This window comes from Toxotes jaculatrix, chromosome 8 (assembly GCF_017976425.1).
Source record: "Toxotes jaculatrix isolate fToxJac2 chromosome 8, fToxJac2.pri, whole genome shotgun sequence".
Lineage (NCBI taxonomy): Eukaryota > Metazoa > Chordata > Actinopteri > Toxotidae > Toxotes > Toxotes jaculatrix.
Genome location: NC_054401.1, coordinates 22,773,074 through 22,791,579, shown reverse-complemented (window position 1 = coordinate 22,791,579; position 18,506 = coordinate 22,773,074). Strand labels below are relative to the sequence as shown.

General features: G+C 42.8%; 1 protein-coding gene across 2 annotated transcripts in view; it reads right to left on the bottom strand.

Moving 5' to 3' along the window:
- The window catches only part of oxr1a (oxidation resistance 1a), a 61,454-nt gene that overhangs the window by 29,974 nt on the left and 12,974 nt on the right, over positions 1-18,506 (bottom strand). For both annotated transcript variants that reach the window (XM_041043794.1, XM_041043795.1), the window contains exons 2-4: positions 14,434-14,516; positions 2,451-2,558; positions 161-274 (exon numbers count right to left, since the gene is read on the bottom strand). In XM_041043794.1, the coding sequence (XP_040899728.1) occupies positions 161-274; positions 2,451-2,558; positions 14,434-14,516 (305 nt within the window). The remainder of the gene's footprint in view (positions 1-160; positions 275-2,450; positions 2,559-14,433; positions 14,517-18,506) is intronic.

The following is an 18,506-nucleotide window of genomic DNA, read 5'->3' as shown; positions in this document are numbered from 1 at the left end:
TATACAGTATTACGAGGCTAATGCAAAAAAAAAAAAACCTCAGTAAAATGTCAAGTTTCATATTCCATCTTCAATAAAACAGCACAACCATAGTTAGGTTCATATTCTTCGACATTTACTGAGTGTGTGAAATTGTGCGTCGGAGTGGTGGTCAACATACCGTCACCTTCTCTAAATCAGCTTCTGAGGAGGTGGGAGACAGGGGGCTGATGGGACTGAGGGAAGGGGAGCTTCCGACACTGGAGACGTACTCGGGATCAGGAACGTACAGAACCTGCAAACACAATCCATGTCTGTATTTACACAGGCGCTGCCTTTGTGCAAACACGCACCGCACACCACACAAGCACACACTGGGAGTCTCTCTCACACATGCATGCATACACAGACAGTCAAACCACAAGTTTGACAAGACAAATAACATGACATCATGTGAATAGCCTTGTGCTATTGACAAGGATAAACAGAGAGAGGGAAAGTCACAGTCGGCGTGTCAGAATTAGCAGTGATGGGTTCAGGGTGTGTGATGGTTTTCATGGAGTTAGAACACATAGTAAATCTATCTATGCAATGTTACTTTCCCCTCTCACTTTATTTCCCTAAAGGGCTGCAAATAATGATTACTTTCATTATAGATTAATCTGTTGATTATTTGCTCAATTGATCAATTTATCCTCTAGTCTCCAAAATGTCAGAAAATTACAATTAATTGTTAATCAATCTGACCAGCAGTCAACAAACTCAAAGATATTGACTTGAATATCAGAGAGGACTGAGGAAATCAGCAGACATTAACATTTGAGGATCTGCAATCGGTGAACTGGCATCACCGCTTATGAAAAAACATTTAATAAATCGTGTGAATTGTTAATTTTCTGTTGATGAGCTAATTGATTTATCATATAATAGCACCTATTTCTATATTGATAGACTGGCTAAATGGCTAAACTGGCTAAATCTGTTCTCCAGCATCTGTAGGGCTCATTAATCAACATGTCATATCTGGTGTGTACAGTCACAAAACCAAAGTTTAGATGGAACTTGTAGTTTACAGAGATCTGAACTGTTTTTGCTAAACTAAGCTGACCATGTCCTGACTGTAGATTCATGTTCAGGTGCACAGTGAGAGTGGTATCGATCTTCTCATGTGAGTCTTGAAAAGACAGCAAATATGTACTTCTAGTAGTAGAAAGTAAGTACATTTGTATTGTACTTAAGTACAGTACTTTGAGGTACTTGTTACACTATATTAGTTTAACATATATGTTTAACATTTTTTTGACTATACATACAGAACATATAAGAAACTTATAAAATTTGATGCATTATCATAGATCACAGGCCCTTCAAACTGTTTTGAGCTATTGTGACAGATGAGAGTCACTCAGTTTGGAGTTGTGCAAAGCTATGTATGCTGTGATTTATGTGAGGTCATGAGGTCAAAATGTCAAACTAATCTTTTAAGAGAGAGCTACTGCTCATACATTCCACTGCAAAACATGGAAGACTACGTCTGTAGTGACATGGATAATTGCCTCATTTCATACTGTATTGAAGTACTTATTTGGATTGTAGATTTTTGGACTGTCTAAGAAATTAGGAATCGAAATATCAATCTAGATGCTGATTTTGAGTTTTAAAAGAAGTTAGCTGTTTTTGCTGTGGTGTAACTTCCGCCATTCGTGGAGTGAGAGGAGAGACGATGGTTCAGTAAGGGCTCTCTACACCCTACTGTTTGGACGCAGCTCAACACAAGCATTGTTTGCCGAGAGCTGAGAAGGGGGATGCCAGTGAGGTTTGGCGTATGTGGCTCCTCTCCATTCGTCTGGATTTCAGTTTGACGCCAGGAAATATAGCGACAAAATATCATTTTGGATGTTTGTCACTTTCCCTATTAAAAAACAGATTTAGAATTTGGGTCTATTGCTGAAAAAAAAAGAAATGAGAAACATGAAGCAGAACATGAGCCAGGGAAGCTGGCAGGATGTTTAGTGGGCTAAAGATGGGTAGCTTGTGTCATCCTGTCGGAACTAAAGAATCTTTGGGAGAGTTTAAGGATCGCACATATTATTATACCTATTTAGAAACAAAATAGGTCTTTTAGAATGAATTGTATCCTAATGGGACAAGTGACACTCTAATTAGCAGGCAATTAAGTGGGGATACAGATAGCAGGGATGTAGTTAGTGAGTCAGCGAATCTCAGAGAGAGGATACACACATGCAGCATGTTATATTCCTTTAAAACCTTCTATTTCCAGTTTTTGCACATAAATTCCCACATCTAGGATATGTTTAGTAATTGTGAGGTCAAGGCAAACCATTGAGAATGCTTGATGCGAACTATAGGAGATCGAGCAGTTAGTGGGCTGCTGTAGATATGAGGTTGTAGGACAGTGATGAGGTGATGAAGCTGAATCTATCAGTGAAGGCGTGCACGGCGGTTCACACCTGGCCAGGCACCACTGCTCTGGAGAACAGCTTGTTCAGCTGAACCAGCTCGTTGGGTGTGGTGTCGAACTTGAGTGCAATGCTGTTCAATGTGTCCCGCGATTCCACCTGGACCACAAAACAAGAGGAGAGAGGACACAAAATCACACTCCTGCTTCTGTTCAGGGAACGTCCTTAAAGCTGTCGAGGGAAGACTGGAAGATGTGACACAGAGGAAGAAAGAAAACTGGAGAACAGAGCTGTGCAATTATCACTTGAAAGGCTTTAATGCAGCTAGTTTTTTGGAATTTAGATTTCGGGATGTCAGCTGTTGACTAGGAATAGATTCCCATGGGAAGCAACGTTGCTGGCAGAAATAGGAACCGACATGAATGTCAGCAGCAAGATTGTGTTATCTTGAGACCCACTGATGCAGCAACATGTACCTTTTTCCAAATTAAAATTAGGAAGACTCATGTATACAAGGTCTAAGGTCTATGAATGAAAATGGTTTTTGTTACTTATTAAACTGTCAATTATTAATTGATTAATTGACTAATCTATTCAGCATTAAAAGAGTCATTAAATTATCTTTGATAAACACTGAACTATATGAAATGTACAAACAAGCAGAGGTAAAGGTAGAATCATGTTAGCTGAGGTTTCGTGCAGGCTGCCGTTGTGGCTACACCCTGTGCTCAGCTGCAGCACCCTGCAGTGTGACACAGGTGCATCTGCTTGTCTCCACCAGTTAAAATCCATACAACAGAGATGTGCTCCACGTGTCTGAACTAGTTAAGCATCTAATGTGCCCAGTGGGAGTTTCTACCTTCCAAATAAGGATGACAACCATGTCAGAAAGCGCCTGAGTGTGTGAGAAACGTTGTAAATGTGAAAAAAATGAGCTCAGGGGAGAGAACCCTTGAGAACCAGATAGGCAGGGCTGACTCTGAGCTGTGTATAATTAGGACAGGATAATGGCACTGTGTGTGTTAGTGCAGCAGTCATGGGACTGCCTGCCTGTGTGTGTGTGTGTGTATATATGTCTTTCTATGGTTGCGTGGACATCAGTTCAAAACCATCGTTGTAAGGACAGTTTGGCCAGTCCTCACAACTTCACAGGGCTGGTTAAGGGCTAAGACTAGGTTACAGGATTTTAAAGTTAAGATTAGGGTAAGGAGCTGGGGAATGCATTATGTGAATGATTGTCCTCACAACTTGTGTGTGTGTGTGTGTGTGTGTGTGTGTGTGTGTGTGTGTGTGTGTGTGTGTGTGTGTGTGAAAAATCCAAAAACACCAAGGCGTGACAGACTCTCCAAATTCCTAACATGACAGATTGTTTCCAGGAGAACAGTCTTGCAGGAACAGACAGAGTGACACACACAGCAGAGTCACAGACAGGTTGTTGTATAAGGGGAACCAAGACAGACAAGCTGGAACACTAGTAACTCATCATTGTGTGTGAGGCAGTCACACATGACATGATCAGGTTCATGACTGAGACTGCAGAAAATACAGAAACCCAGGAGCTCTTTGCAACAAGCAAATGTTTTCAGAGCAAATATCACTAGCTCACATTGCAAAAACAGACTGTTTTGTCTCCAGGTAGCAACTGAAAGTCATTGTGAAGTGAAAAATTAGAATCTTTCACTGTTACATTGGTGTCAGACAGCTTTTCCTTGGACCAGATCCCTCAGCACGATCAAAAACAGAGATAAAGTGTGAAAGGGCTGGGAGGAATTCATATTGCAAATACTTGAAATATACAAAGTGTACTTAATTTAGCAAGTACAACAGAGCCATATGGGATCATCCCCAGAATCCGTGGCTCAGAGAGGCGAGCAAATCAAGCACTCATCAATTAGCACAAATACTCAAAGTGTGTCATTTAGCCTGTTAGCTTGAGCTTGAAATAGAGCACGGCCTGGAGACAAGGGCCCAGGCTGGGCACATGAGGAATGCAGCTGTGTATGTGTTTTGTGGCAAAATGTTGTCAGGTTTGGAACGAGATACACAGATTCTCAATCTTGAAGAAGTTGGTGTTGGTTGAAATAAAACGTGTGGTATGTTTCCTGTCAGTCAAGGGAAATACAAGGCTTATCTAAGTATAAGACCGTGATGCATTCCCAGCAAGAAGCATGAACATCAGACAAACTCATCAAAACCCTGCAGAAAGCTCTGGGACATGTTGGCTGTTGAATTTTTCTAAAAATTAAATGGTGTCATTTTCAATGATTAATAATTATGCTTGGTTAAATTTGTTTGAAAATCTAATTGGATTCAGGCAAACACCAGTTCCCAATCTATTCATCCGATAATTCATCCGTAACAAGGCTACAGCCAAAGAAAGACCACTAAAAGGCAACTAGAGAAACAACAATAACACTAACTGAGAGTTTCCAGGAAAATTTTTTGAGAGTAATGAAAATAAAGTCACATGATTAAAAGCTAGCTAACGATGGCAGAAATCCAGCAGAAACAGCTAGCTGAAAGTACAGTAACAGTAATACTGCTGTGTCACTTGTTTTGCCTCCAGAGCACAGCTCATTAGCTTTTGAAGCGGAGAGGTCTTGTGATACTGGTCACTTGCTTCAAGCACCATCCTCCACTGCTGAGCAATTTAAAAAGTGGGGGAAGGAGTATTTTTAAAGTCCAGTATAAAAGTAGTTTCATGGGTTATTTCTTACACATTTCTTCCTGTCACTTTAACGATGTGGGCTGGTCTATTAAGATTAGGCTTGCGAGGGTTGGACAAAGCTGTTTTTCGGACGTTGCTAAGTGCCAACCCAGGCCCAGATTGTAGGTTACACTGGGTTTGGATGCCCTACCCTCTAGAGGATAAACTAATCAGAGCTGAGGCCAGTCACGCTGCTGGTATACAGTTTCCCTGACTCAGCAATGCGTGCAACTTTGTTTGGCCAACAATGAACAAGGCAGAGCAGGAATGCAGTGTGCAGTATGGATTGGGTGGGGAGACTGTGCTGAGCTAAACTGAGGTGGACAGGATACAGTAGTTTGACTTGCAGAGGCTTCATGGTGAGCAGATTTACGCTGCAGAAAAGGACAGGATGGATGGAACTTGGCTTTTCTGGAATATTCTCGGCTTGTAACTGGTTGCAGACGGATGTCACTTAATTAAAGTGAAGACCAAAGGCTAGATTTCCTTTGCCCCTCATAACCACTGAGAATTACATTGGAGCACGTACATTTTTTAATTTCATTATTCATCAGTATTATTGTATCAAGCAACAATTGAAAAATGACCCAATGCTTCTGTAAATCCAAACATCTATTTTTACCTGCTCCACAGGCACAGCTCCTTGAAGGGTCAAAGTGGAGATACACAATAACAGCAGTTTGTTGAGCTGATTCAATTGTCTGGCTTGATTAAATGTTAATTTGATCATTTTCTAGAAGCAAATCAAATTAGAAAGCATCCTTCATATTTCAAAATGCTATTTGATACCAATAGATTTTCACTGCTTGTTCATCAGACCAGATTTAATTCAATGATTCGATCAAAGTTGAGATTAAGTTAAACGGAGGTTGCACAGCAACCAAGGCAGTGAACATGAACTCATGTCTGTAGGCTTTAGAAATGTGACGTCATTCCTCATAAGAAACACAAACCACTCTAGTGTGTGTGTGACATAGGAAGCAACATATCTATGTACTGCACTGTGGTAAACAAAGCAAAGTGATCAGCTGCCAAATTCACTTACATTGGAATACAATGAGAATGTATCGATGAGATAGGTAGTGTAGTGTTTTCATACCAGTTTATCAAAGCTGGTAACACACTACAGTTACCATCAACAACATAATCCCCAAAGTTCTGTTTATATACCTGCAAGCAGCTATCCCAGTTATGATCAGGTTCTTCCAGTATCCCAGTTACGTGTGTAAACACTATAACCTGGTTTCAGAAATTCTACAACATACCACTGTTAGAAACACTGAAATACTGCATGTAAACACCTTCTGCAGGTTTTCTAACCACTGTCAGTAAAAGAGAAATTTGAGATGTTGAGGATTCCAAGACATGCCTGCACTTATGAAGATGATAAAAACCTGGGTACTGTCACGTATCAAGGAACTGAATAATCAGGTTTCTCTTTGTTGCAAGGAAACACCATTTCCCAAAGCTGTGATACTAGTTTGCATGTCACAGGAGTGCTACACACTCTGTGATACCTTATTTGTTAGGATTTTAGCTAGTCAAATCAAGTAAATGTCAAGGCAGTGTGATGAAAAAATAAAACTGATTTTATCTTGGTGCCTTCCACTGCAGTGACTAAACAAGACACTGATGCAGAACCACAAAGAAGACATAGGGAGGATATGGTGACAGGTATGTCTCCCAACTACAATATTTCCTCATAACTGTCATTAACAACTGCTCTTGGACACCCTATGACAGTATCAAGGAACTACATGATTTGTCATCTTATCAGCTCTGTAAAGGGAGTCGCACTGTTCTTTCAGACAACAGCTGCTTGATAAATATCCTGTCTCAAAGAGAACAAGAGGCGTCATAGAGATCAGACCCATGGTAGCAATGTCTCTGTGACACAGCAATGACACACACTCATCATGTATTTACAACACGACCATAAAAAGTGGGATAATAACATCATCTCACACCCTAGACACTTAGAAATTATTACTGTGCTGTGTCGTAAGTGATCATTAATCATCCCATCCATCCCAAGTACTTACAGCTCCCTCTTCAGCATTTGAGTTCTGTCCTTGGTACCTGGTACCCAGCATTTTAAGATTGAAAACTCAAACTCTTATTTTAAAGGACAAAACACGTTTTTCTTTTTATTTTTGTTGAGATAAAGAGTTAATAATCAGTCGGGCTCCTACAGTGTCAGAGCCTTTCATCCAGGCGGCTTCAGTACAGAGCATTGATTCTCCCTAGGTGCCATTTGCTACCATCTTATCTATGACCTATTTATTTTTAGCTTTAAAGCTCCTCTGTTGCTCAGCTCAAAGCTAACCTATAGGACATTCAGGTCTATGGGGCATTTACAGCTGCTGGATCACTGCTGTTGTTTTATTTTATTTTATTTTATTTTATTTTACTTATTTATTTATTTTTATATATTCAGCAATATAAGGTCACATATTTAACTTATATTGTAGAAACCTCTGATTTTTTTTTCTACAAATAGATACTTTAAAGTTCAACCTAACTTATGACAGCTGTTGACTCCTGTAACAAATAGCCGCTCTGGTAGTTCTTGCATCAGGAGCTCGGCCAATCGATATGGGTAAAAATATCTTGTGTTCAACGAAGTAAACATTGGCAAAGCCTGGTTGTGGGCTGATCTTGGCACCAAACTTGGTGTAATAACAGTATGATTCAAGTTTGCCTTTTAAGCTTGATTAATGACTTTATCTAAGTAAGCCAGGAATATAAGCAACAAAACCAGCTTCATACGTCACAGACGAATCAAGGCATCACTAAAATGACATCTACATCTGACTCCACCAAACCTCAGATGCAGCCATTGATCGTACTGTAAGAGGAGCTATCTCTAACTCGATTAAGTGGCAGAGGACAGGGGACATGCAAATGTGACCCACTGATAAAGACCTGTTATTGACACATTGACAGTAGAACGAGGGAAGGAGAGAAAGAGAAAGAGAGTAATCACAATCAGGATCATAGCCACTAATGACAGGTGGACCCTATCTTCTTATCCTCTGGATCAATAACACCCATTATTCATCCAGAACTGGGGATGAATAATTAAGCTTCTTCCTGTTAGGGTGACATCCCCTCCTTTCAAGGAGAAGGGTACAGGAAGGCCGTGGCGGCCATCTTGAGAATGACTGACATCCAGCTAATGGTCACCTTGTTGAACAGGAGAGGACGTTACAGATTCAACAAGGGCTGTCGGCTGGATGGCTAAAGACTAATAGCTCCATTAAAGAGTCCGCTGACATCTTGGTAAGAACATTAAGTGTAGAACATGAGAACAAATCTATGTGTTCTATGAGTGCTACTGCAAAAGGTCAACCAAGGAAGCAAGATGCAATCTATGAGCTATGGCTTCTTGGTTAGATTATTAAGTAGATATGTCTTAAAAGGTAACCATTCACAGGTCATAGGCCACCTCCGACACTCAATGAAAAATACAAAAAAAAAGGAGTGGAACAAATTAGACTGGAAAAATAGACAACAAAAACCATAATCAACACAATGATGTGGCTGTGTCGTCATCAAACTGGAAATAAAACTCCAGTGTACGGTTTAATCACCCATAATACCATATCAGAGCAGATATTGCTCCTCATTTTGTAATGAAGGATGAAGCCCAGCTTTAGCATGACAGTTGCCATGGTGACTTTGTCGTTACTACCCTAATGGCATGGGTATTGTGTGCAACTACATCTTGCCGATCATCTGCAGACCTAAATTTAGACCCGCTATAAGTGAGAAGGGAGAAAGCCATATTATTCTGCCCTTTTCAGGGGGACACACAGCAAGTTTGCTGTCTCACTTTGAAGCTTTCATGGATTCTTCATAGGGTCACGTTCCAAATTCCCGCTTCAGGCTTTGGGAGTCCTCCACTGATTTGCCAAAACAGAGGGACTTATTAGAACCAAAAAAACAAAAAGAGATTCATTATAACTTAGAAATGCCAACACTAAGGCGGTGTTTGAGCCAGGGCCGACGGTCAAATGGGTCCATTATGTAGTTTTCCACTGATATGGTAATAATGACACTTGTCATGCCTGACAATAAAGCTCAAGATATCACCTAAACTGAGCCAGCTGATTGCTCTCAGTCTTCCCTTTTAGCTACTGAGGTAATGTTAGCTAATGTTATAGTTTCATAGGATGAGCTGCTCAGCTCTGAATGTCCAAAGATTATAATTAAAGTGATGAAAACATTAATATGACATACTTTAAGTATAACTTAAGGATTCTGACCATCGTATCTTGCTACCACAAATAGGGCTGGAAAATGATGCATGTGCGCAGATACGTAAGGTTGTTTACTGAGTGAACAGACTTACCACTCTGTTGGTCTCTCTGAACACTAAAAGCATGTGATCCTTGCAAACTCTTTAAATATCAAAACAATGCTGACTGGCACTTCATTCTCCAAGAAACATTGTTGGCAAAGTGTAGAGACTGAATCTGGCTGGAGATGAACATTTACCAGTTAACAGCCAAGTCATACTGTAGTTTGGCTAACTAACAAAATAAATGTTGATGCAGCAAAATCTAAAACTGATTTTTTTTTTATCTCCCTGTGTGCAAAAGAAGTTTACATAAGAATGCTTTGACTAAAAGGTAATAGGGTGAGCTGCTGACATCTAAGCCATGTATTCGTCTGCTCTCCTATCCACCATGCCACCCATCCATCAGTCTCTTTCTTCTCCACATGCATTCCCCTCTATTCCTTCCTCCATCACTTTTAACATCCCCATCCACACACCCCTCCAATCCCATCAAATCTCCATCATCCAGAGCTGTGAAAGAGCTGAAACAGTGGGATCCCCTCTCCTACCCAGCGGTGAATAATGCAATCAGAGTGACTGATTGTCAGGAGGGCGCAGAGTTAAGACTGCCGCCAATGTGTGTGTTTCTCTGTGTGTGCACGCACACACACCTGGTGCTTGGTGTATGACTCATCTAAAGTCCGCAAGTCCCCTAATGCCCACAGTGCTTCCTCTCAGCCCGATAGAGATCCTTTCAATCAGCAGACTGGTAATACTGACTGACCATGGCTCTGTCATGGTCAGCCTTTACCTTCTTCGCATCTGGTGACATCATGATGCATCTGGATCATACTGTAGATCATGTACAACACACTTAACACATAACACTTAACCTTTGAGAGATTTATGCTAAATCTCCAAATATCAACCTCACATTGGTGCTAGAAGAACCACTGGGGCTAACCAATGCCATTAAGGTTCGTCCTCTGGGAACCGTGAATGTTTGTACAAGATTTTGTGCAAATCCATCCAGTACAGATGTTACACAGTATAAGTGACAAATTTGAGCTACTGGTGGTACTACAGGACAAGTCAAGGGAGCTCCATAGTCATTGGGATTTCTCCTACAGGCACCATGAATATCTGTACAAAATTTCATTGTAACCCATCTGAGATATTTCATTCTGGACCAAAGTGGTGGACCAACTGAGCAACCAGCCAACCAAGTGCCAGACTAACAGACCTTTCTATCTCAACACCATATGCAGCACTATATTATACACACGCGTATATTCTTGCAAATGACTGCTATGACCACTGTTTCACTACAACCCAGTGGAACACACAGCTTATAATGCTATGTGACTGCTCATGTTGTTGGCAAGAAGGGCAACATCATGAATGCTGACAATTTCATTCTTTCTTCCCCAGCCTACAAACTGGAATTCAGACAGCACTTCCCCTCAAAACTGCTCTCTGGTGTCACTATACAAAATGTAATGAGAGCTTTACTGTGCCAGTTCTGCGGAGAGTACTGCAATAGACTGAGAGAGAGTGTGGGTAGGGAGGTTCAGGCCAAAAATTGACTAAACATGACTCAACATTAAAGAATAGTTCCAGTTTATCACAATGTGGATGTCATCTTTGTAGTTCTGGCCACAGTTTCTGTTGGTTATTATGAACTCACCAAGTTAATTGCTAAGATCTTGAAATATGGCAGTATCACTATAAAAAGAGTATGAAGTCCTGAACAGGAAAGATGATCAGGCAGCATTTTTGGGGGGCATATTTGCCTTTATTGGAAAGCAAGAGGTAGGGAGGTGATGGGAGAAGAACTGGGGATGTTGTAAATACATGGTCAGCATCTTAGAACCCCAGGGCTACGAGGATGCCTTGTTCAGATGGGTTTTAAACAAACACCTCTGGTCAGCTAAATGTAATTGGAAGAAAAAATGAAGGTGAGCAATAAAATTGTTCAGGGATGCAGGCTACGACCATTTAGTTGCATTTTGTGACCATTTTTGGAGACAGTGCTCCTAAATTTTATTACCTGGAGCACCAGTGCAACTTGCAAATATGCACAGTTTTTTAAAATTGTTTTAATCATCATCTGATAGAACGAATTGGTGTGTGTGTGTGTGTGTGTGTGTGAGTGAGATAGAGAGTGATCAGAGTGGAGAACTAATGCAAGGCTTTCGTCAGCAACTGGAGGGATGGATGGGGACAGTTCTGCACAGGATGCCATCTACCTGTGTCCGATCTGTAAGTGTTCTTGCTCTCGCTCGGGCCTTTGGTGACAACGAAACAACTGATTCATTTTTCAAGACCCTCCTGTGTCACTACAGGCCCAAATTTCTGATGAGGACAATTCAGACGTGGAATCAGAGGATGATCTCGTGTTGAAAAAGGCAAAGACCTTGACTCTTCCTGACAAGGCTGGCACAGTTTATGTAGCTGAGATATTAAGACAGGAACGCCATGTACTGTCTGCCCTGCACTGCAAACTTCAGACATAAAACACTCATAAAGCATGATTATGCAGAGACAGATGCACTGATAAAGTAAAGGACCATCTCACTTTGGGACCTTTTCCTTAAAAATAAAACAGGACATTGTTATTTGTGTAAATTGTCTATTTATTGCCAAAGCATTTATCAGTATTACAGTTCATCCGACGGCTCATGTTTCTTGACATGTCTGAGTTCTCGTTAGCCATACCACCATGTTCCAAGATCAATTATACTTAACATGGAGAATGCTATATTATCAACACTGACAGAAAGTAATGCCAGAAATACAAAAGTAAGTTATAAATGCGGCCATTTGCTAGTCAGGACACCCTGCAGGTGCTTGGTGTTCAGGCAAAAACCAAAATAGCAGCCCAACTAGAGCATCTGTGTCCATGGTGTGATAATGCTGGTGTGACTGGAGATAAATATGTGTGGCCCACACTGTCTTTCACTTCTTCATTTTGTTTGACTTTGAGTGGCTTCCCTCTCAGGCAGTCTGTGGGAAGAGAGAGCCGACCCTCCCCACCCCCCTGCATGGATCACCTCTGCACTGCTCTTTGCCTCTCTCAGTCTGTGTCCTTCTGTCTCATCATCTATCTCTGTTGTTCCCAGAGACTTCAAACACTTTTTTAATTGGATGCAGGTCAGCCAATAGCTGGACTTGGCTGAATGGACTGGTGTTATCAGTGTCTAGGCAGATGGGCTGCAGCTGCTCAGGTTATTTCTCAATGCAAAAAAAAAAAGGGGGGACAGAAAGAAGCCTGTGTGTGAGGTAGAGGGGTGAGAGGGGGAGGGAGAAGGAGGGAGATTGTATCGATAAGGCGGCATAAGAGGAAACCCTCCTTTTTCCTGTGGGTGCCAGGCGATAGATTATAAACTTATCTGCTGGAGAGCGAATTAAGGAAACAGTGTTGGCCGTCCCCCCAGCACAGGAGATGAGTTTAAGATAAAGCTGCTTCTCAATCACTGGGACACTGTCGGCCATGTGTCTCACAGAGTGTAGAGGGAGCTTGGTTATACCGCCTTAAGTATTCTTGCCGGCCCCAAGCCTCCACGCTACGTGCTGTTGCAGCATGTCAGGCTACAGGACACAATCATTGGCAGTGCTCTATCCATCCATCACACTATCACCAATCTAGTGGGGGGTAATAAGGGGGAAAGACAGAGGGAAAAAGAGTGATGGCTGACAGGACTGGTATGCTGTGTGACTGAGATATTCATCTTTTCCCCCCAAACTGAATGTTAAATTTCTCCCTATTTCTCTTTAACACTAGCATTTCTATCCATCTTGCTGACTCTCTGGGGCCATACTGCTCATATCAGGGCCATGACACAGTGCTTTGGCTCTGACAAATATCCTGTTGTAACGGTTTAGGTTGTTCAAGCCCCGGCAAAGTAAACAAGGGCCTTGTCAATCCGCAGGTCCAGGATGACTGACAGGCTGGGGAGGCGGTGGACGGGGGAGATGGTGTCGGTGTTGCTGAGGTGTCGGAGATGGGGGAAGGGAGCCAATCACAGTGAAACCTACAGTAGCTCCTGGAGCCGGAAGCAACAGCCAGACAGACCCATGGAAGGGTAATTGTCAAAAAGGGGGAGAGAATAGAGAGGAGTTTGGGGGTAAGAGAGTGGAATGTCAGTGAGAGTCCACAGACCCTTCCTTCCCTCCCTCCCTTCCTTTCCTCTCTCCTTGGCAGACAGGCAGACAGTTGGAGCTGAGCCACAGCAATCCCTCTACTCATTGTTGCCACGGAGCGAGAGGCAAGGAAAGGCAGTCTGATTGCAGCTGGATTTTGAGGGTCATTTGAAGAACATAACCAGGCAAAGCAGAGACGGGCTCCATTTTCAGTTCACGCCAGGGAACCAGAGCTCTCTCCCTTTCTGTGTGTCTCTCTCTCTCTCTCTCTCTCTCTCTCTCAGCTCCCCTCCCCTTCTCCTATACAACAGCTAAATCAATAGAAATGACAACGCAGTTGGAAGGTCATTCGCGAGCACAACAAGCTCTGTGGTGGAATGCGTGCTGATAGGTGGTACGTAGAACGAGTGGAAAAATAAATACACATCCTGCCAGCGCTCCTGCCTGCCTGTCCTCTTCTGGTCCAGCTGGAGTAGAGACGTATAGAGCTGCTACAATTTCTGTCTCCTTCCTATACATCAACATGCAAAATGGAGCTGAGTGTTGTGCTGCTGCCCAGGGATTCTTTCACAGAGGATGCATTGTTTCCATAGGCTTTCTATGAGCTACCCTGCCCTCTTTAAGTAAACAGTTGGAGAATGAGGTACACGTGTTCCACAATAACCCACAAAATGCTTCTCCCCTCACTAATGAGCTACCAAGCATGGTCTGACACGATGCCTTCACAACACACAAACAGAACTGCTACAGCTAGAGTGTGACTGGAGCTAGTCAGAGCTACAGAAACCACCAGCAGCAGACACAAACACAGAGGCAGCAGCAGCAGCACGGGAGCAGAAAAGCGTCAAAAATATGTAACGACATTAACACAGAAACAGCGGAGTTGCTTGTGTGTTACTCACAGAATATTCAATGGTCCCTTTGGGTCTCTGGAACGACATGCGCCTCCCATCCTTCTTCTCTGGAGTCTTCTTCTGACCGGTATCTGAAAGCAAGCGAGGCAAGGTACGCATTACATTCATGTTCCTCTCTCCCCAGCTTGTCACAAGCTGCCGTTTCCCAGCCCCGTGGGTAGACAGCTCATTCGTCAACAGTGAGCGAGCCAGCCAGCCAGCGATGTGAGCTGTGAGCGCCGGACCACTTTCTCTCTCTCTCTCTCTCTCTCTCTCTCTCTCTCGCTCTGCTTCTACTCTCCTGCTCTCGCTCTCTCTCTATCACACTGTCCTCCTCTCGCTCGCTCGCTCTCTCCCCTCTTCCTCCTAGCCCACCGTACGGCGAAATGACAGCCGCTAAAAGCAGTTCACCTTGCCTTCCTCCCCCTGTTGCCTCTCATGGCAGACAGAGACCAGGCTGACCTCCATCAGGGCACCGCCGCTCTGGATGCAAGCCCGAGAAGAGAAGAGGAAGATGGATTCAGTGGGGAAGCAAGGCACGCTAAAGCTGGAGACGGATATGAGGGAGAGTGGGGGCTGAACCAGAGGGTGGATGAGAGAAGGGAGGGTTCAGTGCTATGTGTTGGATGGGCAATGAGGGGACGTTGCATGGGGAAGTGACTGCTGAAGAAGAGAGTGGAGGTCTTCCTATTTTTGAAAGGAAATGAAGGGGTTGGAAGGTAAAAGGAAGGGGCAAAAGACAGAGGCGACGATCCTGGATAGATGGTTGGGGAATTAAGGCATAAGATGCATAATAAGAGAAGGTGACAGCTGACAGCTGGAGGTTTAAGTCTGAGAATAAAAGGAATATGAAGAGATGTAGAGATGGAAGCATTTGGGGTTACAGAGGGCAAAGAAGTGAGGAGATTATGGTGACACGAGAAGACAGCACATGGAAAAGACAGGCAGCTGGGTGCGAATGGGAGAAAGCATGGAGATGAAGGCAAGAGGGTGGATGGAACACTGAGGCAAGCAGATGAAAGACAGGCGCAAAAGATGGGATGGGAGATGAAAGAAACTGGAAGGAGACTCTTGGGAGTGGAGAAGATCTAGAGAAGGGGCTGACTTTGGTCTTAGGGCTGAGAACAGGGAGCGTGGGCAAATGGGCTTGAAAAATGTATGAGCCTTTGTTGATTAGAGGTGTAGGGTGTCAAGTAAACAGCTGATGGGAGGTCATTCTGAGTTTGGGTGAAAGATTTATGTCGGACATGTATTGACCAAGTGAGCTCAGACGCCTCCCTTTTCACGTCTTTCTTTTGTCGGTGTTGGACATGACTAACGAGTCCCTTTATTTGTGTGTTTCTCATCAGGCATCTCAGAGAGCTCCAAACATGAGTCATGCACCAGTGTTGCTATTCCTGGGGCTCAGGACTGCCTGGCTGAAAGTGAGAGGGGAGCGGGGGGGGGGGCGATCAGAGCTGCTTCAGGTGTAAATATCAGTCTTGTAAAGATGATACTGTGGGTTACGTTCACAAAATGTAGGCTTAGGCTGCAAAATATATGGACATAATACTGATTCTGTAATATCACATCAGATATTGTCTTTATGTTTGCTCACCATATTTGCATAAAAGAACTCATATTATTTTCCCTCTTGGTTTTAAAAGCTTTGATTTCAGTGACTTTCATTTCTTGGGAAATATTGGAGCAGTGGTTCCCAATTCTTCTGGCTCACGATCCTTTACAAAGAAATAACTTCTTGCAACCTCTTGTCACTGGTTGCACATGTCTATAAGCTATGAGGAGTTTAACCAAAGGCTGATACATCTTTTCCTTCTCACATTGTTCATTTGATTGATGATTTTAGAGACCAGAGGAGGTGAATCTGTCCAGTAGTTCAAGCAAAGAACAAAAAAAATAGAGAGCATAACTTTCTGCACAAGTTCTCTCTGATTAACTTAATGACCCTTCAGGAGTAGGTATACCTTAACTACAATGCTTGCTGGGAGCATTTCTAGCTGTTTGGAACAGCCAGAAATACTTTTGACTTCCAACGTGGTCTGATGGGATGTCGTATGCACCAGTTTTTTTCTAGCATACCTACAACTTTATGATCATCTTGTGACCCCTTGACAGGTCTTGACCCCCAGGTTGAGAGCTACTGATAATTTTGTGTGTATTATATTGGTATAGATAGTCATCTCCAGAATATTTGTACTTATATATAAAGGCACACTGTTGGAAATACTATATTTGATTTTGCCAACTCTACCCAGCGAGACTACTGTATGAAATAACCTGAGGCATCACAAAAGCCTTGAATAAGAAGTTGTGTTGAGCAATAATACAAACTGCACAGGAGTGTGCCAAATCAGTTTTTCAGCATCCAAATGAAAAAGGATTACTACATTCAATGGGAGAATACAAATTGGAGCTGTGGCTTGTGGATGGTTGCGTCTCAGTTCCTATTTAGAGGCACCACGTCATCAGTGTGATTCTATGCTTCCCTGTTATGAAATATAATCCACTATGTCTCTGCTTAATTGCAGGTCATGCCAGCGCGGCAGACTGCATGTAACCTGATTCAGTAATTAAACAGCAGAGGTGTCGATCTACTTTGTGAGCTGCAGGATTGCAAAGACAATAAAGATACGTGGCGTAGCTTGACGTACTTAAACACAACACAAGATCATGCTAAAAGGCCTCAGACTTGCATGAAATACAGAATGAGGGGAAGGATGAGTGAGGACGAGTGGCCGTGAGATACGAAGAGAAAGACAAGAAGTGAAAGAGAAAAACAGATATGTATTAGCAGCAGCAAGGGTGTTTGCACATGGTGAACCAGTGACTGGTCTAAAATTAAAACCTCATCATGGATGGTAGCACAAGCAATGGGCATTTTATTCACACTCCAGACACACAGCGGAGCACAGCACCGGGGCATCTTCAATAACAAAGGCTCTGGTTTCATCCCACTCCACAGGAAACCAGGAGCATCTGTTGTCTCTAAATAAGCCCTGCTTCTATAGAAGGAAGCTACTTCTTAAGTCCACAAATCACAGCCTGTTTGTTTCATGTGATCCATCTGCACCAAGTAATGTGCTGGAATTTTCAGTCAAGCACGATTTTGCAGTCGATAGGCAGATGGATGGTGTTCCAACTTTTATTTTTCCTGTTCAGATTTTTAAAATTTCTACCACAGCACTAAGATGTTGCACATCGTGCACTGAGACAGCATGACATAACATCTTGAAAATGTCAGAATATGGAGCTCCAGGTGGTGCAGAGCCTGCACCGGAAAGGTTTGAAGAAATGGGCCTGTGAACAGTGCCAAGTAAAAGCACTTATCTCTGCTGAATACCACAGTGGAGAAATTTCGAACAGAGGTGAGCTGAGGTCGCTAGTTATCCAATTTGTTGTCCAACCAAGTAAAACAACAGTTACCACCGCATAAGCAATTTTACTGTTGTCATTTCCCATAAAGAACATTTTACTTGGCTCATTAATGGCCTGAATTACAATAACACTGGGTCAACTGTGTGAGAGGAGCTGTATGACTCGCTCAGAAGCAGCTGAAAGGAGCTGCTGTGTGTCAGGAAAAACAAAGGCTGCCTCTCACCAATCTGGGACGTAAACAGTCACAAGAAGTCATGCCTATCTGAGCAACTTAACGAAAAAGTGCGTTACAATGGCTGCACCTAGGTCATTGGCCCTCTACACTGGCTCATGGCTGCACATCACCACAGAAAGGAGCACAGCAAGTAACAATTTGCATGCTTGCAGGAGAGGGGGTGGGAGAGGGTTCGTTCAAAACGAATTAGAAAACATGTAAGGGATTTTTCAAGTCCTGTAGTAGGTTTAACTATCACCTCTCTGCAGGTCCGTGGTTTAATGTGTCTATGTGGGGGTCTGTGACATGAAAACTGTGAATAATCCCCCACAGAGTGACAAATTTCTTGGGGACAAAAGAAAATACTGGTTATTCAAAAGTCTCTTTTCTCATTTACAAAGTGAATACAGAAATCAACTGAAAACGTGATCAGGTTGAGACACAGCCCTCTTCTGCAGTTTTCTCTCACTGTCCTCTTCAAAAGAAGAAGCTG